Source organism: Ascidia mentula, chromosome 9, assembly GCF_947561715.1.
Source record: "Ascidia mentula chromosome 9, kaAscMent1.1, whole genome shotgun sequence".
Classification (NCBI taxonomy): Eukaryota; Metazoa; Chordata; class Ascidiacea; order Phlebobranchia; family Ascidiidae; genus Ascidia; species Ascidia mentula.
In genome coordinates, this window is record NC_138574.1 from 2,174,314 (window position 1) to 2,201,603 (window position 27,290).

Genomic DNA, 27,290 nt, shown 5'->3' on the forward strand with positions numbered 1-27,290 from the left:
TTATTTATCGTTGCAAAGCTGCAGACAGGGTGTGTACACGCACTGTTTCGACCTGTAAGGTCTCATCAGTGCAGCTGTTGTGTGGCACTGTGCTAGCTTTCACACTAGCAGGCTTTTTTGCACATTTATTTATCGTTGTTGCAAAACTATGTAAGTGCAGTTACATGTGAAGCTTACGAGTGTGTGATGAGAGCTGTGATGAGAATGCTTTCACGAACAAACCTTTGTACGTTGAAATGCGACACTCTGAGCTCTGGAATACCACAGTGGAGGAGAGGATTTAGGTTTTTGGTCGGAAAGGAAAATTGAAACAAAATTCAAATGACTTCATCTCAGTCACAAATGTAATTGAATTTTCTTCGACAATAAAGATTTAGGCTCGTATTACGTGGTAAGGGCTATTTATTTTGAGTTGGACGATATCTTGGCACAAAATTAATGTCTATGCCTTTTTCTCATTCCAAGAAGCAGAAAATGTGCGCTGCATTGGAGCACATACAAAAGGGGACAAGAGTATCAAAACGATGCCTAGGAACATCCTTGGTTGACTTAAATGCGAGGGATTTCCATCTCAAGGGAATTTGGCCACCTTGCAATTTCATGTAGAGAAAAGCTTTTCGCACAAGCACATTTTACCTCCATGATCGTAACAATTCCCACCGTACACCTTTTACTTTTATTTGCGTTTAAACTGAAATTGTTTGACTCGTGGCAACCAGCCAAATTTAACACAAAACTGCCCTACGGCGGAATAAACCTCGTCGTCGTGGATTGATCAATGTGACGATATGACGTCATTGCGTTTCGTCACGTGACTGTCAAGAGGTAACCGGAACAGTTCGGCGATTCTCTAGGCCGACAAGGAACCATCGATACCGCTTTCCTTGCCAACCTGAAATGCACAGCGACAGTTTGTTTCGCGAACTTTTTTAGTTTGTCAGCTGTATTAGTCACGATTGATGGTCAAACTTGATAGCTTGATTTTACTGGACCTACTTTATTATTGTATATAAATATTTGCAAATTCTGTGTAAAGCTGGTTTTTACAGCGTAGATCCAGTATGGTTTCTATCATTCTTTTCATCTGTAAGTATTTGAAAGTTATCCAATAACAGTTAAACCGTACAACGTTGCCATTCCACAAACGACTTGAGTATTCGTTTTTGTGGACGAAACGTTGCTGGGCGTGCAACGTTTGAAAAGATTAAGCATAATTTTTTGTGGAAGAAAAGTGGGTTTAAATGCACTTGCAGGACATATGGTACAATTTAGTTATAAGGATGACTTACTCATTCACGTGGTTGAAGCACAGGAGCATGCAAATCAAGTTGATTGTGACGTCGGTCTGTGGGGCAATGTGAACGTACACCTCTGGTATAAGCGGGCCAAGTACGTTTATTAGGATCATGGAAGTGCTGTTGCTTATGATGCAGATGATTGCTTGTGTGAGGCATCTTGGTGCTATCCAAGCCATGCTTGATGATCTGTAAACCACAGTTATTTATGATTGGCACGTGGTTTTTCGTTTGGTTGGTGGTTCCTAACCGGTGGTACGCGGTAACAATTGACAAAATGTTTGCTGCCAATGAAGTAAGGTAAGTTTCATTAAAAAGTTGAAACTATTTAGTGATCATCACAGGCAAGGTCCAGCCCTCAAATAATGAGACCAAAACAAGGTTTAAAGATGGTGACCTTCTAATTTGAGCAATATTTTTTAAATGAAACGTTGGTGGTGCGCGGCAACTGTGCAGGACTTTGAAACGATAAAAATCAGGTTCTGAATCACTGGTATAGGTCAATGATATAAAAAATAAACTGCTACTCACTTGTTTTTACAGCTTCGTGCATTGCGATTTGCTTTGTTCAGTGACGCAACAATGACACAAAATAAAAGAACATAACTTCCTTGGGTAAGAATTGAAACGAACAGAACGATGTAGGGGAGAACCGTCACAGCTTTGTCTGAAAAAAGGAACAAAATGTCGATGATGGTTTTCAAACGTGACCAAACTCACGTGCCGTTTTCTTTACTAACGTTTATAACACGGCATTTGGTGGCAAAAGACTCGAGAAATCAAAATGGTCATCACCTTTACATGGGCGCCTGACTTGATAACCTTTATGCTTTTATCCGTGTCCATGCCATTTCATTTCCTTGTATATTGTTCTTACGCGCAAAACAAACACGATTCGATGTGATTTTGTTTAAATATGAGTCGTCTGCTTTTTGACAATCGCTTTCGGTTCTCGGCGCTTGAGTGCATGCCTTCGGGTCAGCAAAAAAATTACGCCTTCGAAATAACTTTAGGACGTAAGTTCAAGATTAAAGGAGGCCAACAACGACCTCTTCGCATCGAAAGTTATTTCCTTTACAAACTTGATTTAGAGATTGACGACTTTGTTGCTGTATTCTTTAGTGTTTTCAACACATATTCTCGGTGGCCGCAATGCATGTGTATTTTAGGTCACTTATTTGTTACTAATTGCCTGAGGGCTTACCCAGCCTTAATCGGGCACCGGCTAATATAACGGGGAAAAACAAATTATGAATAATATGAATACAGTGACAAGTTAACGTTTTGCGCCGCTGTATTGTAATTGTGGTACAATCAGTTGTAATCGGAAGCAGGGTGGCATCAGCGTGCACACCGTGTCATGCCTCTAGCTTACGAATAGTTTCATTATCGGTACAATACCTTTATGGTAACAATGCCCGTCCTTGTAAACACTTTCAACTTCAATTTCGCTGTAGATGGGGACCCAAAAGACAACGATTTGAATCACGTACGCCACAGCAGCGAGAGTAAGAGATATCTTGCTCAAGACTGGAAGCCATTTTGGCATCACTCGCTAAATAATAAAACCATGGAAGAGAAAGTTAGTTTTATACAAGAGTATGATAGTTAATGCTAATTATTATAAAGCAAACGTTTCGAACATTGCTGGACTCATCATATTTGCTATGAACCAACTAACAGTGTTGAAAACGTTTGCTATATAATGTTAACATATTAGCTTTTCTATTCCGTGCATTTTTTAGAAACAAAACTATGCTGTACGGATTCATATCCTTGCCACAAAATAACGACTGAAAAGAGACAAACGTGGATTTAACAGCATTAATGTGACGCGTTGATAAGTATTAATGTAATGCATTAAACCAGGACTTCCCAAACTTTTTGCTTGCGAACTCTTACAACTGATTAAAATTGCGTTCGACCCTTTGTTTTTTGACAGACATACAATTTTTTGATACATCTTGAACCGCAATTTTAATGAATTGACAGAACAACGTCACGAGTCCAAATAGTTACCGAGTATACGTGCCTGGGGAAGCCATGCATTAAATAACTTTAAATAACGTTACTCTTTATGACCGAAAACTCTTTATGACTCACATTCAATAGTGACGTAACATAGTATTACATTGTCGTTCGACAAATGTGGAATCGCATTTAAATAGAGTACAAACCTTCAACACCATAGATGAGTGCAGGTAGTATTGTCGCGCCCATAAATAAACGTACACCGAAACCAGCTCGGTGATGTAACACGTCGGTCCGGTAATCCTCAGTGCCAATGTGCACGTAAAGTTGTCGCGAGGTGGCGGTAGAGAGAGGCGACCGATAAAAATAGTGGTGCTTGTGAAGATCACCAAGTTCGAAACCAGAAAGCACTGGAAAAAGCATAATTTGCTTCATGGTAGGCAGTGTTAAATATGTTCCATTAAGTCTAGGTGAATGGGCATATTTTTGTCTAGTTGAATCGAGTAGCATAACAATTTTAGTTAATGAAAAGTTTACTTGATAAAAAGTCTCCATCGATTATAAGCTGTACATACGGTAGCATAAAAAAACTATATTGGCCGCGGCTTCGAATCGAATAAATACGAAATAGAGTTCTAAGTATTTCATTAATATTATTTTCTCATGTGCAGCTATACCTATTTGTTTGTCTAATGAAAGTTGGTTCATTTTTTTATTGAGGTTGTTACGTACCAACACTGTTATATTGGATTTTGCAACAGTTGCTTTTACTGGAAGGAACAAATGTATCACGTGGACAAGGATATATCAAAACGTCACCTAGTATTGGAGATTATTTTCATACATCATAAAATAATGAGGGCCTGTCTTCGATCGAAGTGGTCAAGTGAATTTCACTCGATCGATCCTGTTGTTCTCCTATCGATTTATGTTTATGCCAACGTTGTTACAAATGTTTGTTGGACGTTCACAGAAGAGTGTCAATACTCTTCTGGCTATAATATTATTAAATATCAACGTTTCGGTTGCTATGTAACAGCCTTCATCGGAATGTACTCGTAATATATCAGTAACGGATTACCAAAGGGTTCAGTGGGCATTCTTTATTTTTCGGTCTGGAAAGTGCGTTTTTGTTGGGGATTTAGCAGCGACGATTTTTTTAGAAAACGATAAATTGCCTATGTTTTAAAAGCTTGCCGACCACTTCCTGTGCTTTCTGTGCCATAAATAATTGTTGCGTAGTCAAAAAGTGACAAATCATAAATACGAAAAAGAACGTAAAGGCAATATTGGAAATAGTTTATAAAAAGTGAACATAAACAAAAAATTAAGAAAGAGATTTTATAACGGTTGGATTACGACGTAAAAAAATTATTTCCAGAAACAAAAAAATATTCGTTCATGGTGGGTCCTTCCATGACAACTTCTGAAAAACTATTTGAAATGTCTAAACTTTTATCAAAACGTAAAAAAAATAGATGAATATTTGTTGTTAGGTAGACAAAAATAACCTAAAAATGATTTAGACAAGATGTCCTTATTGTAAAAAAAACTAATTTAATTAAAAGTTGGACACACTGGACTTTAACTCACAAAGCTGTAACTGATACAACCCTATATTATAACACTTTTATATTAACGCACGACCTCTAAAAGAAGTAAAGACATCGTGGCATAAACTTACCGATTTTACTGGAGGCAAATGACGCAAGAAATGCAGCAAGGTTTTTTTGTGCAATCCCATCGACTCACAATAATTATCCCAAGCGCACTTGAGCACAAAACAAAATATCTGCGCTTGGAAGGTAGCCAACAAACAGTCACAAATGATCATAACCAATCTGCCCGCGCTATCAGTAAAGCTGTCATCAGTCCCATTCAAGCTTGAGTTAATTTCTTCGCCTGACATCTTATTGCGTTGTATGTGAATAAGTCGACTGGCCGGCGGCTCACCTGTATAGGGTGACTTACACAAAATCCGATATCAATTATTCACGGCAATGACCGTTGCATTGATTCTGTCAATTTGAAACTTGATTGATGTTCGTTTCCACAGTTGTTTTACGAACGCTTCCAGGTGTCTTGAAGTGTTCCTGTTCTACCTTAAACAATTTCTCGGTATTGAATTCTTCGACTGATTCGACTGCTACTTCAATATAGCCTTGTATTAATTGAAAGAGAAAACTGACCTAGAATCAATCGATTAATTTATGTTATTGATATGAAGGAACGCATCTTGAATTGACACACTGTCGGTCGGCAGATATGTTTGGACGTCACACAGGCCGAACCACAATTAAAGGCGTTCTGTTTCTGCACATTTGTTTCTGCGGCTCCTGAAACTTTTATATCCCTGGGTGTATTTTAGGAACTCTTTGATTTACGTTGTTCATACACACATAATGTAATCTAGTCAGTTGCATTCTTATAGGGGCGCCTGACTTGTTAATCTCTGAGATTTCGCTATTTTAAAGTTTGCATGCATAGTTTATTTACGTTGTAGTCTTTTGCGCTAAAATAAACATGGTAGTAACCTAATGATTTCTACTTGTTTCGGAATCCAGCAACTTGTTACCTAAATACATCTTTTCTGTTGTAAACCCATATTCGAGTGACCTTTTGCTGAAGAAAACATGTTATTTATGAAGACGAAAAATAGTTTTGCATGTCAAAAAAACCAGATACCAATTTTTTATTGTCCATAACACTGTTAGGTGGTTCCGATACTGATTCATAACATTGTTATGTGAATACGATACATGCGACGCAAATTCCGTTTCGTGTCAGTTTGTTATTACACCGAACCATGTTGTTTTAGCACAAAGTTTTAAACTCTTCAATTCCGGACCCCCTTACTGAAAGCGGCACATTTTTGTTTCCGATTCTATTGCAGATTTAGTAATTATGAAGTAACAAACAAATCTATTACGTAACAACGCCGATTCTTACCATTATGCTACAAGAATTGCTGCGCTGCGTAACAATCCACGAGACACTTGTGTTTGTCATGATTGTGACAGTGATAATACAGGTCTTTTGAAACAAGCTTAACGCGTAGTATAATGTATGTGGTTTCTCTGACAATAATTTTTAATTTAAAACGAAATCCAGGGGTGACAATGCATGCGTCTTGAATCACGACAAAGAGATATTTTTTTGGAATAATGTCGTTAGCGTACATAACATACTTGAGGACTGTGCTACTTTTACTCGCCTGAAATAGGTACCGCGCCCTCATTATTCAGGACAGGTCGAATACAGGTGTTTCTGTTGTGCTGTGTGCAATTTACAGCATATACCTGGAATTCTATTCTGCTCTTCGATTCCAACCATTTGCCGCATACACTGTGATGTAACAAGATTAAAAGTTATCATTGCCTACCTTTTTGTGTCCTGTAAAAGGCGCTTGGTAAGAATAAAATTGTGCATATAATTCGGAAGACAGAGATAATTCAATACATAGACACAAGACTGATAAGTCAGTTATCATACACAGAGATAATTCAATAACAAAAGATGAGATTGGTTTGCTCACTCCATTAGGATTCAAGGACGATAAACTTTAAAGTGCGATTCACGGACGAACACAGTTTGGCACGACACAGTGCAGTCTGGCACACACGGTGTTTACACTACTGGAATAATCGAGCTCGACTAAGGGGATTTTCCGGTAATGAACACGAAACCGACAAGTGACAAGTTACGTTGATAATTTTTTCAGGATGTCAGTCTCGCCTTACATTTCTCAGCCCCGCCAGCGGTATTGTTGGTACAAATTGATGTTTTTGCTATTGGCTGTACATATTCTTTAACAAAAGCATGTACTGTTTTTCATAGTTAGGCATGTACTGTTTTTACGTAATTTTTTACGACGGAAGGTAACACTACAGTATGTGTTGAACCAAACACCACAGATTATGAAAACAAAGATGGTATAATTGAACGAATGGTTTTCCACAGCAGCATCCCGCTGAGACGCCGTTCCACACACCGCTTTGTAATGCAGTTACGGCACCATTTCATACGCTTAAAAACAATCGCTCACATGTCAAACGCGGTCACACCACACAACCACCACTAAAATAATATATGTCCTCTCCTTTTAAGCAGTCGCCTTGCACTTTTGCATCAATGTGTGCCCGAATGTGCCCAACTGTGCCCGAAATTTTTGCTCGTCGAGCAAAAGCGAGCACATCCCAGCACAGACCGGCACATCCCATCCCAACACAACTCAGCACACGCGCACAATAAAACAAACACGGAGTCGTTTGTGGTGTAAACGGGCCTGAACGATTACCACTTAAAAAAGGAAGGCTGAACCTTTAGTGAATGCGGACCCAGAGTCGTCCAACAAGCTAAAAATGTTACACTCCTACATTTAAAATTATAAAGAAAAAAGGCACATGTGCTTGAAGATCGAGATTAACATCTGTACCGTTCATCTACAAGCTATTAATCGAAAACTACAATTACAATTCTACTATATAAAACGAATTTACAGCCAAACGCCGACACCAGCATCGTCATTGTCCGCAAACGCATCATTGACATGTGGCATCGCGTTGAATCCCGAGTCTTTGTCACATCTGAAACAAGCACAGCGATTGGTCACTTCACAAACACTATATTGTATTCGATCTGGAATGAATTTACGATTCGTAACAAAAAAGACTCCAAATGAATTGAGGTGTCAGTAAAGGGAAGACGGATTTACAAATTTTAAGGAGAAACTGTGTTTTCAACTATTCGGCGTCACAGTATGTGAAAGTAAATTTTGTTGCATTTTGCTTATCTGGTAGGATTTTGTCTTGAGGATGATAAATAAAGTAAGTGTTTAAGAGCGAGCAAAAGTTGAAGCGACGTTGTTGAATAAACCCATACAAAATTTAAAGAACTCCCCTCCCCAAATATTGAATCAATAAACAGTATACTGATATATTCTTTTGGCCTAAACTTTGCCAAACCTTAGCTATAATTTGCCGAACAAACCCAAACTTAGGTGAACTTCTAAAATTGGTAAACTAAAAGATTGTACATATTCTTACCTCTCATTGTTTTTGTTTCTGAGCTTGAGATCCACAACTCTTCCGGTTTCGTAAAATATTTCTGCTTGTTCAATCGTTTCCATCATTGGTTTTCCGTTCGTTTCACGCAATGTCAAGGACAAAACACAGGCAATCAAAGCTGTCAAATTGTGGGAAAGTCATGAATGCAATTATCAGCCATGCTATTAATTAGGGAAATAATTACCCCGTGTTTACAACCCCGCTATACTCAAATAACACGATTTTTTAGTTTTAAACCCCGGTTTCATTAGAGATCTAGTCTGGAAACGTAAACAGATCCCAACTGATTAATTTTTTTTTAACGAGCTGCAAGCAGGTGCTCTGTTTCGACCAAATAGGTTCAGCGTTGGTGTTGCGATAAACAGACAAGCAAGTTACCATTTATGTGGGTTACCAAAATATTAAAAAACACCTCTGTTTATCCACTGTGAAACCTTCCCATTATAATCCCGAGATTTTACAAAGTTCCCTGTTTTTAGAATTTTGAAATTAAAAAATTTAGTTTTTCGGAAAAAATAGAATCAAATAAAGCAGTGCTTCCCAACCAGTGGGTCGCGAAGCATTTCTAAATGTTACAGTTTCTTATTAGATCACGAAATTATTGCATAATCATTCCGTAACATTTATGCAACATTTTATCATTTACTCTTTCTCATTAAATTGTTTTTCATTTGTTTGGTCATATATCATTGTGGGTCGCACAATAAAACTTGCATTAAAAGTTGGTGGCGAACTGAAAAAGGTTGGAAAGCACTGAAATAAAGTAAAGTGCGTCGCACACCAAAAATACTTATGCACAACAGTATAATGTAGGAGACGTTCTTAATTTTCAATAAATTAGTTTCAAACAGGGATGTTCAAAATGCAAGTTATCTTTAACTACGCACCACAGACACCAAATATGGAGTTGGGCAGCTACGATACGGAGTTTTGAATGGATATGATGTAAGGTGCGGTGATTCCCCCGACTCTGGCAGCCACTGATCCGATTCCCACAGCATTGCTCCTGAAAGCTTCGGAAATTACAACTCATTGATACAATACTGGATTGGGCGACTAGAAGTTTACCTGAGTATAGTCGGGTAAAGTTCCGCTGTGAAATTGTAGATGATCGCGAACGACCCAGAAATTCCAAATTTGGCGATAAATGCAAACACGACACCAAGTGTCAAAAGTGCTGTAGAAAATATTCTGGTTTGAAAAAGATATACGAGTTGGAAATTATCTAAGTGTAAAAATGAAAAGAATGATATTTGATAATACTGGGTCTATACTATTGAACCAAAGTACTTTGGCAAGTGTAAAAGCATTATTGCTCAATCTTGTTAGAAGACGTCTTTAAATGTGCTTGTCCGTTTACCATAAAATTCAAGCTAAACCTGATGCCTCTGTTAAATTGGATTATTGACACCAACAAGTGTTAATTCAAAACTTGACGTGCAAAAATTCACGTATCGGTGCCTAAGTCAATTATTCCATTTCGTTACGTTTGTGGGCAGCAGTTTCTCGTGCAGACTTTATAATATTCAACTGACATTGGTTTTCACCGGCATATTCGTTAGTAATCACGCTTTCAATGAGACCTAACCCAGACACGAGAAACATAGCGGAGAGAAGGAGGCGTCGCCCGATTCTGTCCATAAGCAACCAACAGGCGACGTATGACGCAATCTCAAACACGCCGTCTAGCGGATACAAGATAATTGATTATTGTGGTTTGATCTTAGTCTGCAATTCAGAGCATACTTAAAGTGTTGTTGACGAAGATGTCACCAGCCAGGGACCCCGCGTTTAGTGAAATTCCGTAGTAGACCAAACTGTTCACAAACCTGTGAGAATTATCAAATATTTTCCTCTCCAATAAACGTGTTATTGTGTTATTGTCTACGATATTTAGACCATGTTTGTTGAAACCTATTTTTGAGGTTTCAATAAACTTATCGACAGTAAAATATAGGTTGTCTATTACTTACTTACCAACCAAACATGATTTTGAAAGTTGTCAATCTAACCCTTGGTGTTTTGAATAGATCAAGAAAGGAATATTTTGCTGAAAATTCTTTTTCGGTTGCCGTTTTCTGAAACGTTGAGAAACCAAAGTTTTCTGGCTTCTTCAAAATCTTCTTCTTGTATTTGCTTTCCGTTGATTCTCGCCATCAGTTTTGTAACCTATTTGAAACAAGTGCTCAAATGTCATTTGTTTTATGGTAAAACTTGGCTCTGTTTCCTACCTTTATGCCTTGTTTGTCTTTTTCCATGGCGAAAAGCCACCTCGGTGACTCCGGGACGATTATGGACACAATAACGAGAGGAGCGCTAAAGAGCGTAGCCACCAGCTAAATATAACGCAAGTTATTTGCACTGTGGATATATACAACTTAGCAGTGTGATAGGCAGCACATAATTTCCCCACTCCAGAGGTACAATGGCAATTTTGAGACAAAAACTGCAGCCTCTTGGCTATTTTTTTTATGTTCGGCTTAACTCCACATGACAAACGATTTACAAACTACTAATTCTGTGGCAGTTGACCTTGGATAATGCAACGATACTCTTAAGCTGTCATAGATAAAGCCTTCTGCAGGCAAACGTATCAATTACCATTAATTGGTGCCACTCCCTCCAATGGTAAGTCATTCCACCAAGAACCATATAACCGAGCGCAAAGAAAATTTGGTAAACCATCCCAAATGCTGTACGCCACTCTGCCCCGAGGATTTCCATAACTAAATAAGAAAGTAAGCTAGATGCTGGCATTTTGATTTTTATTTCTCTGAAATAAATATATTATAAGTTTCAACAAACTGTTGCTGTCCATATACTTTCGATGGCCACACATTCAACATGTTGGTTAAAATAGGCCAACAAATTATGTCTTTGTAAGCAACTTGTTATCATGTCGTTAATATTCCTGAATTGTACCTCATTTTTTTAATTTTCGATTTTAAGCCTGTTTCCTTCTACAAAGTTTAGCAATGTTGTAATGCGTAACTTACATTATTCCCTTTAAAGCGAGTACAATAATAAAAAGCCGTATTATCCTCACTGCATACAAACGTTCCAATAGTTCCACCATATCTAAAACATGAAATAAGAACCCGGAAAATCATGTACATCTCCACCGATGTACTGTATGTCAAACCGAACATACTGGCCGTAGCGAGGACCGCTGACACAACTATCGTCAGTTTCCGTCCAAACCTTTGAGGTTGTAACAGTCAGAATGGCTGTTATTAAATTTCCAACAGACCGCCGTTCAGTCTCAGGTCTGTAATCACTTTAGTTACTGGCGCACTCATTTTCACCACTTAATTGATTTATTCACACGCACTTTCTCTTCGCTTAATCAGGTGCTGCAAATGGCTCCTGATATTATATATGCACAAATTTTATTGCCGGCCACTTTTTGCGAACAAGCGCACTTGGTTATACGAAATTTTAGTGGCGATGAAATTAGGGGCGGAACCAAATGAGCGAGACGGGGGGCTCCTCTAGAATATGTCATAGTACTGAAGGCACACGGCAATGACAGACAAAGGGTTGTTTTAAGATTGATGCTTCGCCACGTTCTTTGCATGGCGCTGGTATGGTTATCTACTCATTTAAATCTACTTACCAAAGTCGCTACGTCACATAAGTTTGCAATTTAATGACCTATTTTGAGTGGTTAACTTGTATCGATACAAAACTTGTATGCCCGTGTGTAATATACGTTACCTGTCGGCCGCATTTCCAAACAGAAAAGATCCCACCAGCATGCCAAGGTAATACATTGAAATTGAGAGTGGAAGTTAAATAACTCCGATCGCACACGAGGTTAAACTGTAATAAAATGTTTAAAGCATAGATCGCTTATTGTTTGATTATTGGATTCAGATTTTTTCACTAATTTACCTCTGTTATAACGGTCTCAGTGAACAGACTTCTGTCGTACCAATAACCTTGGTCGCATGGGATGTGATTTGCTGACATATTCACGCACGACAACGTCCCATCGCATTCACCATAGTCGTAACTATACCTACAGAATATGTAGTTTAAACCAACAGTCAAGGATAAGTCATATTTATTTTTATTATGTATACGATTTTGGTGATCTGAACTCCAGGCTATTAGCAAGATCTTATAAAAGTTACTTGGAACACGTGTCGTATTCTTCTGATGATTGGTCATAAGGTGTTGTGTAGTTGAGAATATCAGATTCAGTCAAGTTGGGGTAAGCCGTTGAGTTGTCCAATGGCGGAACATTGCACCTGAGCACAAACAATACATTAACTAGTTAGTCAAGCTGGTATTATAGTTTGTGCCAGGCAGTGGCCGAATGCCGTAATAGGGCCTTTCGCTTTGAAATACATTTGGCGTGATCACTAATGTTTGTCAAAAAAGCAAGTTAAGAAGTATGTGGGTTAAAGTTCAATACTTTGTGCGTCTGGTATTCTTTTGTCATTTCTACAACAATTTCATGTGAAATTCTGTCAAGTTGTAAACCTGTACAACACTTGCTCAGCTTTGTCTTTTGGGTATATGAAAACGGTGTGTTTTGAAGGTAATTCACCCACCTGTAGTCCGGTTCGTAAGCGATAAAAACAGTTGCCAGTGCATGATATCCTCCGACCATGCTGAAGTATCCAAAAAGAAGACCAACAATGACCTGACTTAATCCCATTTCTCCTACTCTTCCCAACAACAGATCAAAACTTAACATGTTGGGGCCAGTACGTGTTGGCTATAAAATCTAAACCACAAAATACTGATAACAATACCCGCTTACCGCAATGGAGTCGGGTTTTCAATAAATGGAAGCGGTATCCCCGCAATTCTGTACACAAAACTGGGAACTTTGTGCACACAAATGTATTTGCATTGGTGTGGTCATTGTGCAAGTCAGCGTTTTTTGTATGTAGTTGCATGAACGTCAATTGAAACACCATAAGCTGCCTTTGATGCTTCAGTGATCAAATTTCAGGAACTATAGGTATCTGAAATGGTATATTGTATGTATATATATTATATTTTCTTTTTATATGTGGTGGCTGTAAAGATTTAAGCGATTTTTTGTTTTTTGTTCAAATACTTTTGAGCTAGTCGTATTCAGTGTGGACAGACAAACACAGCAGAAACAATGCATAACTCTCGCGTACCAAGATTGCATTGTCCCACTGCGTAGCCTTGGCGATATGAGGTGTTTCATAAATCGTCGAGAGTCGCACCGCAGCCATATTGAATCAAAGACGCTGTTTGACTCACAATAGTATTAAAAAAGCAACGATATTAAATGTGGATAACTAATCCATGCCCTTTTTGTATTTTGATGTATTCTAAATTTTCTATTAGCTGCATACATATGGCCTCTGTTTCCACATGTAATGTTCCGTATGTATGCAGTTCACAGATTGTTTGATATGTTTGAAAGGTGTTATCGGGTTTACATCCGTGCATGAACAGAACGCGCAGTTGTGTGCAAAGGTGTTTGTTCACAGCAGGCCGCAACACATCACTTCGCCGCTGGTGCGGTTATTTGTTAGGTTCAGAACTTTGTCAAAGCTGGTGTTTGCCACAAAGCAGTTTATTGGCATGCAGATTTGATCAGGTTCTAGACTCGAACTGAGTAACATAAAACGATGATAAGCTTTGATTTTGTTGCACAAAGTTGGTGAAATTGGACTTTACCAGATTGTGGTTGGCATTCTTTTAAGCTACACCAGCGCTATCGGAGGATATCATTCGTTGGCAACTGTTTTCATTGCATACGAATCTGATTACAGGTAGGCTTACAGGATTTGATCTGTTGTGTTAAACAAGGTTTGTCCCACCTGCTGTGGACATAGGAACATAAATTGCACGATATCATTTGCAAATCGAACGCAATTTCGGCCGAAAAGGTCGAACGTCGCTGTGTTGACTAATAAAGTACGAATGCATTTAACAGGTGCAATGTTCCGCCATTGGACAACTCAACGGCTTATCCCAACTTGACTGAATCTGACATTCTCAACTACACAACACCTTATGACCAATCATCAGAAGAATACGACACGTGTTCCAAGTAATTGAGTGATCAACAAAAACCTATTTCAAATTAAAAAGACTAAATCGTGGGCCTCCATAACATAATATTGCTTGTAGATACGGGTACGATTACGGTACATGCAATGGGACTTTAACGTGTGTTAACCAATCAGCTGACTCTATCCCATGCGACCAAGGTTATTGGTACGACCGAAGTATCTTCACCGAGACTGTTGTTACCGAGGTTTGCTGAACAAATGCTTTTGTAAATTTTTCCACCTATTTTCTACATACTTTAACTTGTAGTTCAACCTCGTGTGTGAACGAAGCTACCTCATACCTTTCTCTACCTCAATGTATTATGTCGGAATGTTGGTCGGGTCTTTTTTCTTCGGAAATGTGGCAGACAGGTTTTTGTCCAACATTTTCTAACTTTTTATTTCGTGGCAAAACTGTTTTCTCAACGAAACGTGGAATGATATTTTCTCTTTGAGGAATGGGTAGAAAACCACTGTGACTTGTTTTCTGAGGTGACTTTGGCGAATAAGTCACGTAGATTGGCAGACCTGCTGTGTTAATAAGACAGAATTCAGTTTTCAATCATTAACAAATACCAACAGATTCGGTCGTAAACCGACCATGATCGTGTGCACCGCGTTGTCAGTTGCAAGTATGTTTGGAATGGCGTACAGCATATCGGTGGAGATGTACACGGCTTTCCGAGTTCTAATTGCCTTCTTCAGGTACGGAGGAGTCATCGGATCCTATGTGTACAGTAAGCCCTTCAGTCTATATTGTTGAAGCCAACCTGCTGTCGTTGGACCCAATCTTTTAATAACGTTATTGTATTGTAAACACTTCTGTGTTCATCATCAGTGCTGCAAGGTAACACAGTCGTATTAAAAACGTTTTCACTATACCATGCTTAGCATATTAGCTATGGGTTTTCTATGTCGTATACTTTTTTCGTCCCTTCAAATATCACGTATAGAAAAGTGTGCCTTCGTTTTATTAATATTTCATCCTATGCCAATTGCAAGAAAGTTGCTTTTGAACTTCTTGTCATTCAGTCATCGAGGTTATTGGAATACAATGGCGAACAATATTTGGGATGGTTTACCAAATCTATTTTGCACTCGGCTACATGGTTTTGGGAGGAATGGCTTATTACTGGAGGAACTGGCACAATTTAATGGTAAGTTTTTGGCATACATGTGTTTTGTTTACGGACTGATAACCTTCACGTTCTTTAGCTGAAAAACACTGCCCTTTACATTAGGATTGTAATTGTATGCTACATTTGGCCTCAACACATATATATAGCCGATTCTACAAGCGATCATCAGATAATAAAATAAAATATTGCTAGCGTTTAGATCTGCAGTCATGTGCATATGCACTGTTTGGAATTGTAAGGTATTATCAGTGCAGCTGGTGACTGTGGTACTGGGCTAGCTTTGAAACTAGCAGACACACAGATTTCTACTTTGCGATACTTTCCGATTATTGCTGACTTTGATTTATGACGAAATGAGTGTTAAACGTAAAAACTACTATGTGTATTGTTCATTGTCCAGCTCGTAGCCACGCTGTTCAGCGCTCCTCTTCTTGTTTTCGTTGTCACCCTTCCGGAGTCACCGAGATGGCTTTTTGCCATGAAGAAAGATAAGGAGGGAATACGGGTAAAGGCTTGTGGGCTTGTGGTTTGGTGCAAAATACTTTACTTAAAATAATTTGTTGCTGACCCTGTCTGACATAATGTTCAATAAACAGCTCTTATAACAAAAATAATATACTTGGTAATCCTGATACTTCCAATAGGTGACAAAACTAATGGCCAGAATCAACAAAAAGCATTTGAATGAAGAAGATTGGGACGGAGCAAGAAAAGCTGGAGAAGTAAAAGCGGTAAAACTTTGAAGAAAGGTAGAAAAAACTGAATGACGTCGTTGGCTTTAAACTTTAGAAAGAATTGGAGCAGTCGTCAGGAACTGAAAGAAAATATTCGTCTCTTGATCTTTACAAAACCCCAGGACTTCGAATCGCCACGATTAAAATCATGTTCAACTGGTAAGCTGTGTAGACGTCATTATAATGAGTTTGCAGCAGTTTTGTGTCACTGTTTTTTTTTCAGGTTTGCCAACAGTTTGGTGTATAGTGGAGTATCGTTGAATGCTGGGGCGTTAGCAGGGGACATCTTCGTCAACAACACGTTAAGTACGAGCTTTATTAAAATAAAATAAAATATTCATGGTAAATGCTTGTTAATTAATTCTGGGAATCATCCCCATTATGTTGCAACAGGCTCTGACAATTTCTACCTAATGTATATAGTTATACAACATTTACAGAAACCATCTGTCTGCAGGTTACACAATTTACAGAAACGTTTTCCTAAAACTAACGTTCATGGTGAATAGGTAACCTGTAAAATAACGTTTCCCATTCGTTTATATAATGGTCAAGAGCGTTTATTCTGTGCCATGAAAAAGTAACTAACATGTTTATCAAAAATAGTCCAACAGATATAACGATAAGCTATAATATACGACTACATCTGGTGAATACTTTGCTGTTCAGTAACGTTTTCAAAACTGAAAAACACACGTTTTCTGTCCACCAACAGACGGAGTATTTGAGATCGCTTCGTATATTGCTTGCATGCTCCTCATGGATAAGACAGGACGAAGAACTCTTCTGTCAGCCATGTTTCTTATTGCTGGCGTTGGTCTAATCGCAAGTGTGATTGTGAACGAATACGCAGGCGACGACCAAAGTACGGATGACATTTACTAATATACCCTTTCAAGTTACACGACAGGCCTAATTTTCAGTATGAATATCTTCGTATCCTTCTGCTCTGCAAGGAAGTATGTGCCTAAAAACCAATTTATCATTATATTGCAGCACTTGTGACGCTAGGTGTCATATTCGCCTTCATCGGAAAGTTTGGAATTTCCGGATCGTTTGCGATAATTTACAACTTCACGACCGAACTTTACCCGACAGTAGTGAGGTAAACTATGTTGGATAGTTTTTACTTACTTGTTCTTAATCTTGTTGTGTTATTTTGTGAGTTTAGGAGCAATGGTTTCGGGAACGCTTCCTTTGCTTCTCGAATTGGAGGGATTAGCGCCCCTTATATCATATCACTGCAGAACACAATTTCCTGGCTTCCCAATTCATTGTTTGGCGTATGTGGTACGAATTCAGACGATTAATCGCATTGTGGCGCAGAAACGGGCGTTTAAATATCATATTTTCAGCTGTCCTTGCTGGCGTTATATCTTTGACTTTTCCCGAAACCAACGGCAAACCGATGATGGAAACAATTGAACAAGCAGAAATATTTTACAAAACCGGTGAAGTTGTCGATCTCAACAAGATGGGAGACGCTAAAAGTGTGACGTAAGTATGATGTCGTCGACGTACAAATAAAGTGTAACGCAAGTACCACGTAAGTAGTTGAGCTTTGATGATAAGTCAGCAGTATATTTGATGACGTAATGCCTGTTTCAAAACCAATCCATGAACAAGCCGATTTGTTGCAGAAGCGACCGCGACAGAAAACTTTCAATTGTGGTTCATCAGAACAAAGCGTTCGAGGACGATGACGTCACAATTGGTGTTCGATTGTAAATTATATCAAATTTTAGTGAAGCTGAAATCGAATCAAGAATGTATATGTATGGTAGTGCGATGATAGTACGCTCTACACTAAACCCAAATGAGCAAATGTAAAGAAGTAGTAGTAGTAGATACACACACTTTCTCTAGAAAACGGTTCCTATATCCAAAACCCATTGTGACGCATCAATGTCGATTTTAAGCGCCCCCAAAATAGATTTGCTGTAACACTGACATGTGTGTATGCTGTGTATATAGCACCTTGCACCGCATTTAGGGACATTTCGACAATAAAAATTATAATAAAGGCCTTTGAGTCTTCGGGCAAACGAATAACTCTTTTTGCTGTTTTTTACACAAACACATGCAATCTGGAAAACCAAACAACAAATACAAAGAGCCACATTCGCCAAATATTGACAAAAGAAACCAAATACTGGTAGACAATAAATGTTTTCATTTTTGGCGAATCGTTGTGAAAAAGTGCCGCAGCGACGCGGTAACTGTCATCTGATCAAGTTGTACTAAAGACTGAAGCAACTGTGAAAAGAAACGCTTTCGGATGTAATTAACGAGTTGGCAAGTTGTACGAAATACAGGCATGGCAATAATTAAAAGATTAGTGAAGACACAAAATTACGCAATCTATACAAAAGCATGCGCTAGGTATGCGATAAAAGTGTGCAAAATTGCCATCATGTTACGCCACTAGCGCCGAGTTAATCACCGAGCCGACCACTGCATTGTCTGAAATTTACAATAAAGCGTTTTTGATAGCATTGGCCTAAGTCTTACTGTGCAAACGCAAGCTTAAATAACCGTATGGTGTTTTCAAACTACGCTCAGCTTCCTCGCTCTTTCATTTCCTCTCTAACCATTAATTACTTTTGGAAGCGATGCGCCTGGCAATCTATGCGATTCTTAATATACGCCCGTACACAGCTTGAAAAGCTCGAAGTTTTCAATATTGCCCGTCTCCGTTCACAGTAAGGACATGGGTAAGGGATATGTGAGATAAAGGCAATTGTTTCCTCTGTATTCGTTTTTGCATTGGTGCCTTCCAAGTGATTATGAGGGGATCATTTTCTATGAAACCAGACGCAGAAGAGAGGGAAATTTAAACATTGGGCTTAGCCTGTCGTATCTGGTGAACCGAAGAATTCTCAGCCAAGTCAATTGCCAACTGTCAATTGCTGCAGAAGCAAACATTTGGATTACCTCAATTCCAAGTTCGAGGATTGGCCGGTGTAGGACTTTCATACAGAGGCCGTTGCCAATTTGGATCCCGATCTACGTCACTAACCCTGATACAAGTTGCAGCAAGGAATCGTTTCCAAAAAAAAGAATACTGTTTGCCGTCCCAAGTCGAAGAAAGTGTTGGGATTGCCCAACACCATTCCACGTATCAAAGATCATCTCGCTTTGGATTGGATAGTCTGAGTCACGTGTTCCAAGTAGGACGTGCGTTGGTACGATCGCTTCGCTCAACTTTCAGGAAACGAGCTGGGAATTTAATTGCCCAAACGAACAGGAAACACTGCTACTCATTTCCACGCTCGCCACAAGATTAACTTTGTTGCAAAACATTTTATGCTGAAGCTTTCATATTTATCCTTTTCTATCACTGTATATTTCTGAATAAGTTTTGGTAAATGGAGAAACTGATGATGCCGTTTTAGGCGAAATATATTTTTCTCTCAATAAATCGATCTGAGCTGTCTAAAGATCGCTGTGTTGGGATTTTTAATACATTATTACTGTATATTTCTGTTAACTTTTCTGAAAGGATTTTCTCAGATATTGCGAAATATCGGCCGGGTTTATGCAGAATTGCAAATTGTACAAATCTTATCTGTTTTGTTGACAGCGAGAATTGCTAATCACGTATTTAAGCCCATTCGTGCAACGTTTGCGATCCTTATTATAGCACAAGTTTTGATAACCACTCATGTGAGATATTCCAGGAGCCGGTAACCCCTGGCACGAGTGATAAGAGGTGATTATTCATGATACGCCAATGGATTTACGAGTTCAGACTTAAATACTTGCGACTGGAATTGCGTTGCGTCAGAAAAAAAACGCCAAAAAGTCCTAATCCTCGGGAATTGTGTTAGTCTACAGATCAAAATGAAAATTCATGTACTGGGTGGTCGTTACAAAGTAACAAAGGCAAAGAGCAACAGGTCTAAAAACTACAGTCACCACCCGAACTGATAAGACCTTGCAGGTCGAAACACTGTGCACTCTACTGTCTCAAAGAGCAACATATTTTAGTGTACCCATGTAATTAGCAAGCGAAGTTATCAACGTTATAACATAGTTTGTAAACTGGAAGAAACGTGCAAATGGTTGGTCCCTAAGTAATCAAACGATTAAAACCCGTACAAAAATACATGGATAACGCCCTGTTTCAAAAGCGAACATCTGGCGGTTTTAAAAATGTCTGCATAGAAAAAAAATAACACTCGAGACATTGCGCAAACAAGTGTTCTTGCATGAGTGCAGCGGCGTATATTTTATTGTAACCACTGTTTCGTCTGGCATGAGGTGAGATTTCTTTGGGGTTAAACTTCGGGGTGTGTTTGTGTGTCACATTGCCTATCAGATGGATGTTTTTGAACAATAAAACGATTCTAGACTTAATGTCAAGCAAAAATACTACAGCCTACTGCTAATCTTATTCTGTAGACAGGAAAAATGGTATGTAGCAAAGGGATTAAGCCGTTCAGTGTTTGTTTACTAAGTGTACCAGTACACCCCAATTATTTGTTTAAGTTTAAAAATGTGTGTCACCTAATCTGGTGTTTTTTGCAAAGCAGTTAGTTCACATACTGATAGATTAGGTTGTTCATTCTTATTCAGTTAATCCACACGATGATCAGCTTCGATTTTCTGTTGCACAAAGTTGGTGAAATTGGACTTTACCAGATTGTGGTTGGCATTCTTTTAAGCTACACCAGCGCTGTCGGAGGATATCATTCGTTGGCAACTGTTTTCATTGCATATGAATCTGACTACAGGTAAGCTTACTTACAAAAGGCAACGATATGGCAAACTTATGTTGGTAAACCAGTGCAACCGTTCCAGGTGCAATGTTCCGCCATTGGACAACTCAACGGCTTACCCCAACTTGACTGAATCTGACATTCTCAACTACACAACACCTTACGACCAATCATCAGAAGAATACGACACTTGCATTAAGTACGTTGATTGGGTTAAGTTACATATTAAAGAATAAGATTCACAACATTGTAATAATGCTTGTAGATACGGGTACGATTACGGTACATGCAATGGGTCTTTAACGTGTGTTAACAAATCAGCTGACTCTATCCCATGCGATCAAGGTTATTGGTACGACCGAAGTATGTTTACTGAGACTGTTGTTACCGAGGTAGGGTTCAATAATAACAAGCATATTTTCAAAATTCCATCTCTACAATGTATAACTTGTAGTTCAACCTCGTGTGCAACAGAAGTTACCTAATACCTTTTTCTACCTCGATGTATTACGTCGGAATGTTGGCCGGATCGCTTCTGTTCGGCAATGTGGCAGACAGGTTTGTGTGCAACTTTTTTCAATGCCTAATTAACGTCGTATTAATCTTTTCTATTGGAGAAAACGTCAGGTTTTCTTTGATAAAAAGTCACTGGCTTCGCAAATTGCTTTTTTTGTTCTTCAGTGCATTAAACATTAACTTCCATGTACACAAAGGCAATATATTAGTCAAAGCTTTAACTGTCAACATTGTTGTTTGATTGGCAAATACCTATAGGTTTGGTCGTAAACCGACGATGATTGTATGCACCGCGTTGTCGGTTGCAAGTATGTTTGGAATGACATACAGCTCATCGGTGGAGATGTACACGGCTTTCCGAGCCCTCATTGCCTTCTTTGCATTTGCAACAGTTATAGCTTCATTTGTGTACAGTAAGAACAATGTGGTTAGCATATATTACAAGAAAACAAAATGCCGGGTTATGTATTTTTATTTTATTTGTTTGCGTTGAAACATGCTTTACAATATCCATTTTTACATGTTTGGTATACATAGTTGTTGAACCATGATAATTTCTATGCATGGTCTGACAACTATGACATAATTATACTGCTATTTTTGTTGCCAGGCATACTAATTAATCAGAATTGCTCTTCTGGCACTTAGTTTCTAACGTGTTTATTGGAAACCAACGTTTCGTCTGCCATCCGGCGAGACTTCTTCAGGGTTATGTCAACAGTAAAGCATCACGCACATAAAACACTAAAAACGTAGGAAAAACGCAGGAAAAACACAAGGAAAAAGGAATAGATAACACTGGCACCGCTTGCATCGTCACGTGAACCAGGTGTGTAGCGGGGCGTAACATTTACAACAAGTTGTTGTATACAGCAGGAAAATATACGCATTGCTCCTTATCGTTTATGCAATTGTCGTTTTTATGGATGTGGAGCGTCTCCAGGAACAGACGTTTTGTATGATCGTCCTCCATCTCTAGGATTTGCACGTCATCAAAGTTAACTCGGTGGCCGAGTGTGGCAGCGTGTTTTGCCAGTGCTGTCCTCTGGGTGTTCTTCGCTGCAACGTCGCGGCGATGCTCTTTTAACCGAGTCTGTAACCTTCTCCCTGTCTCGCCGATGTACGCTCCACCGCAGTCCTTGCACGGAATGTAATAGACAACGCCTTTTGGTTGGACCGTGCCCTTCTCGATAGGATGAGACAACATCCTGCCCAGTGTTCTGTGTGGCTTAGTGTAGACCGCAATACCATAGTCCAACATCATACGCCTTAGCGTGTCTGTTAGAACCGGAACATATGGCAAAACGATCGTACCGGTAGTTGGCGCTGTTTCTTGTGGCTTGACCGCAGGCACTAAGCCACACAGAACACTGGGCAGGATGTTGTCTCATCCTATCGAGAAGGGCACGGTCCAACCAAAAGGCGTTGTCTATTACATTCCGTGCAAGGACTGCGGTGGAGCGTACATCGGCGAGACAGGGAGAAGGTTACAGACTCGGTTAAAAGAGCATCGCCGCGACGTTGCAGCGAAGAACACCCAGAGGACAGCACTGGCAAAACACGCTGCCACACTCGGCCACCGAGTTAACTTTGATGACGTGCAAATCCTAGAGATGGAGGACGATCATACAAAACGTCTGTTCCTGGAGACGCTCCACATCCATAAAAACGACAATTGCATAAACGATAAGGAGCAATGCGTATATTTTCCTGCTGTATACAACAACTTGTTGTAAATGTTACGCCCCGCTACACACCTGGTTCACGTGACGATGCAAGCGGTGCCAGTGTTATCTATTCCTTTTTCCTTGTGTTTTTCCTGCGTTTTTCCTACGTTTTTAGTGTTTTATGTGCGTGATGCTTTACTGTTGACATAAACCTGAAGAAGTCTCGCCGGATGGCATACGAAACGTTGGTTTCCAATAAACACGTTAGAAACTAAGTGCCAGAAGAGCAATTATGACATAATTGTCAAGTGCAAAGAATTAGCGAAATATAAACAGAACACAAAATTGAATTACCATTAAAATTATGTCACCTATGCTGATATCACAGATATAGAATTCCTTATTAATCTCTATCCTATAACAATTAAAAATGAGCTGCTGTTAATTTTTATATAATTTAGTCATCGAGGTTATTGGAATACAATGGCGGACAATTTTTGGGATGGTCTTCCAAATATATTTTGCACTCGGCTACATGGTTTTGGGAGGAATGGCTTATTACTGGAGGAACTGGCACAATTTAATGGCAAGTTCTTTTCTTATGTAAAATAACGCAGTAATGTTTCGTGCAATGGCAAATAATTAGTAGGATCGCCTCACCACGATTACAGCCATCGTTTTTGCCAATCAGCAATGCCTGAACTGCAAAGCCTGTAAACCTTGTAAAATAGTATACGTTTTGGAGAGCCGCAGACAGGGTGTGTACACGCACTGTTTCGACCTGTAAGGCCTCATCAGTGCAGCTGTTGACACTGGCACTGTGCTAGCTTTTACACTAGCAGACACACTAATTTCCACTTTGTGGTACCTTTCGGTCAACGTCGATATGTTTGGTAACCTATTCTGAGTACCAAACAACAGAGACGAACCACTGTGGAGCGCACTATGGCCAAGCAGATCTGCTTGGTAACCCAAAAGAAAATGTATACGTTTTCTTTTTGATTTATTTCGACCCAAGACCACTGTTACGCTCGTGCATCTTATGCGTCATTTATCCTGGTGTTGATCCAATGCGTAATGCATGGGTGTTGGATCTAAAAACTAATGAGTGTATTGTTCATTGTCCAGCTCGTAGCGACGCTCTTTAGCGCTCCTCTTCTAATCTTCGTCATCTTCCTTCCGGAGTCACCGAGGTGGCTTTTTGCCATGGAGAAAGATAAAGAAGGAATAAGGGTAAACCCATAAGCTTACTTGTATTTGTTTTTACGTAATCCTGTTTTTTGGTCCAATAGGTGACAAAACTGATGGCGAGAATCAACAGAAAGCATTTGGAAGAGGAAGATTGGGACGGAGCAAGAAAAGCCGGTGAGAAGAAAATGGTAAATCGTTTTTTTACCAAAGGAATCAACAATAACTAATTTAATATCGCTGGTCGAAAAATTTAGAAAGAATCCAAGCAATCGACGGAAACTGAAAGAAAATATTCGTCTCTTGATCTTTACAAAACCCCAGGACTTCGAATTGCCACGATTAAAATCATGTTCAACTGGTAAGTTGTAACAAAATAACCGCTAACACGTTGGTAAACAGTATTGAATAAAACATACCGCAGATTTTTCACTGCAGGTTGTGTACAAATTTTCAGGTTTGCTAACAGTTTGGTCTATCATGGAATATCGTTGAATGCCGGGGCATTAGCAGGGGACATCTTCGTCAACAACACGTTAAGTGAGAGGTTTTAAATTAAACAGTTATTGTGGAATGGCGGTTAACAGTTTGTTAACGTTCATTCGTTTGGTTACAAGGTGTATGTTCTGTAACATATGACATAGAACATGCATATCCAAAATAGTCCAACACCAACATAAGAATAGGCATGGTATAAACGTACTTTTCCGTAAAATGTGTTCATGTTTTCATCAGACGGAATATTTGAGATCGCTTCGTATATTGCTTGCATGCTCCTCATGGATAAGACAGGACGAAGAACTCTTCTGTCAGCCATGTTTCTTATTGCTGGCGTTGGTCTAATCGCAAGTGTGATTGTGAACGAATACGCAGGCGACGACCAAAGTATGTCTAAAATAAGTATCTGTTTACAAGAAATGAAAACCTTTGTCCGAACATTATGTGGTGCTTTATGTGTCTTGCGCATAACCAGAAACGCTTCCTTTACCAGAAGAGCTTTGAATTTGACCAAATATTATGTCTGGTGACATTAGCATCATGTTAATATAACGGCACATAAGCCTTTCTTTCATTAATCGGTTCGCTATAGAAACTCGGTGTCCTCATAACAAATTATGAAAACATTTCCTGGAAGGCTTGGAGCTACATCAAGCGTTCTGTCTTCACAACCGCGAAGCCTTACATTTTCAAACCTGCAAGCGCCTATCTACGGTCGATAACACAAAAATCTGATTTCCTTGCAGCACTTGTGACACTAGGTGTCGTATTTGCCTTTATCGGAAAGTTTGGAATTTCCGGATCTTTTGCGATTATTTACAACTTCACGAGCGAACTTTACCCAACTGTAATAAGGTATTTGCGGTTCATGGTCGCATTTATTCCAATTCTAATGATTCGAATCCTACGGTGCTGATTTGTACAATTTTAGGGGCAACGGTTTTGGAAACGCTACCTTTGCGTCTCGAGTTGGAGGGGTTAGCGCCCCTTACATCATATCACTGCAGAACACAATTTCCTGGCTTCCAAATTCATTGTTTGGCGTATGTGGTACGAATTCAGACAACCTTTTAATCATGCTGTTGCGCACAAAGTTTGTAATTGATATTTTACAGCTGTCCTTGCCAGCATCATATCTTTGACCTTTCCCGAAACCAACGGCAAACCGATGATGGAAACAATTGAACAAGCAGAAATATTTTACAAAACCGGTGAAGTTGTCGATCTCAACAAGCTAGGTGACGACAAAAGTGTGATGTAAGTGTGACGTCAATGAAAACTAAACGGTAGAAGCAGTATTGTACTATGCTGTTGCTTTTTTCCATAACTAAACTGTTGGCATCAAATGTTAACGTGGATCAACAAACCTAAGTATTAACCAACGAGGCTTCATTAGGGTAACCCTGTTAGTTTATTGTCCCCGTAAGTCAGTTCTATGCTTCTGCATAGCGACCGATACGTTGATAACGATAAATTAGAGACTTTTTCAATTGATTATGGGTTGAATTAAGTCGTTTGGCAACCATAACCGAAATAAGTCATAAATCCTATTTTATTTCAGAAGTGACAAAGACACGAATTTTTCAGCTGTGATTCATCCAAACGACGCGTTTGAAAACGATGACTAACAATCGGTGTTTGACACGTGTGTATGGGCCTCATCCAAATAGGAGGAAGTGATTAAAACTTGTAGTAGTTTATCTTGACGTCATTGCTTAAATACATTAAACACCAAAATAACTTTTGGGCGCAAATACGTGGGATACTTTGCTATTCCAATCCAAGTTTTATCCAGTGCAAAGTCTTTTGCTTGGCGACGTCAGCATACATAGGGAAAATAGTTTTTATCCAGTTTGGCTGCAATACCACTGTACATCGTAGTTTAGTGGGTTGCATAAAGAAACAAAATATTCTGTTATATTATATGCGCAAAAGAGCCATAATAATCAATGAGAGCTGCAGACAGGGTGTATACACGCACTGAGGTGATGAAATCAATTATAAGCTCACAATTTTTTTCTTGAGATTAGACATAACACACATATCATTACAGATATTGCAATGAAGAATGTTTGATGTATTATACGTGACGCAAAACAACCTTCAACTGTAAAGTAGAAACATCTTTCGATATATAGTGACACAAATCAATTCGTCTACGATTCTGGCAGACTTGGAAAAGACAATTAAGGATGCATGGAATCAGTTTTTATCCCAAAAAAGGATTTATGAAATATTAACAATTGAGCAAAAAAAAATTGTAATGAGTAACAACGAATATTTGTTTTATTTCAAACATTTGTCATGTGCGTCCAATCTCATCCAATAAAAAAGGAAGCCTCTCTTGCTTTAGACAGACAACTTACTCAACGATAATTGCACACAAGCCTGTTCTGAAACCTTATGTTTTCAAAGATCTCGCTTTGGATTGGATAGTCTGAGTCACGT

At 39.0% G+C, this 27,290-nt stretch overlaps 2 protein-coding genes and 1 pseudogene across 2 annotated transcripts; 2 read left to right on the forward strand and 1 right to left on the reverse strand.

Annotated features, from left to right (window-relative positions):
- Positions 1–470: 470 nt before the first annotated feature.
- On the reverse strand, positions 471–5,175 carry LOC145913778 (uncharacterized). Its single transcript, XM_083001536.1, has 6 exons — positions 4,951–5,175; positions 3,473–3,676; positions 2,697–2,850; positions 1,827–1,962; positions 1,290–1,484; positions 471–892 (listed from the first exon to the last, which is right to left on the reverse strand). Exons 1-6 carry the CDS (start codon positions 5,173–5,175, stop codon positions 808–810), a joined length of 999 nt encoding a protein of 332 aa, XP_082857662.1. The 3' UTR covers positions 471–807.
- Positions 5,176–13,953: 8,778 nt separating this feature from the next.
- LOC145913779 (organic cation transporter protein-like) lies at positions 13,954–17,980 on the forward strand (annotated as a pseudogene).
- Positions 17,981–20,842: 2,862 nt separating this feature from the next.
- LOC145913103 (organic cation transporter protein-like) lies at positions 20,843–26,489 on the forward strand. Its single transcript, XM_083000639.1, has 15 exons — positions 20,843–20,988; positions 21,056–21,172; positions 21,239–21,365; positions 21,428–21,531; positions 21,748–21,902; positions 23,618–23,742; positions 24,285–24,389; positions 24,449–24,535; positions 24,602–24,705; positions 24,802–24,884; positions 25,080–25,229; positions 25,589–25,697; positions 25,774–25,892; positions 25,958–26,099; positions 26,404–26,489. Exons 1-15 carry the CDS (start codon positions 20,843–20,845, stop codon positions 26,468–26,470), a joined length of 1,740 nt encoding a protein of 579 aa, XP_082856765.1. The 3' UTR covers positions 26,471–26,489.
- The last annotated feature ends 801 nt before the right edge of the window (positions 26,490–27,290 follow it).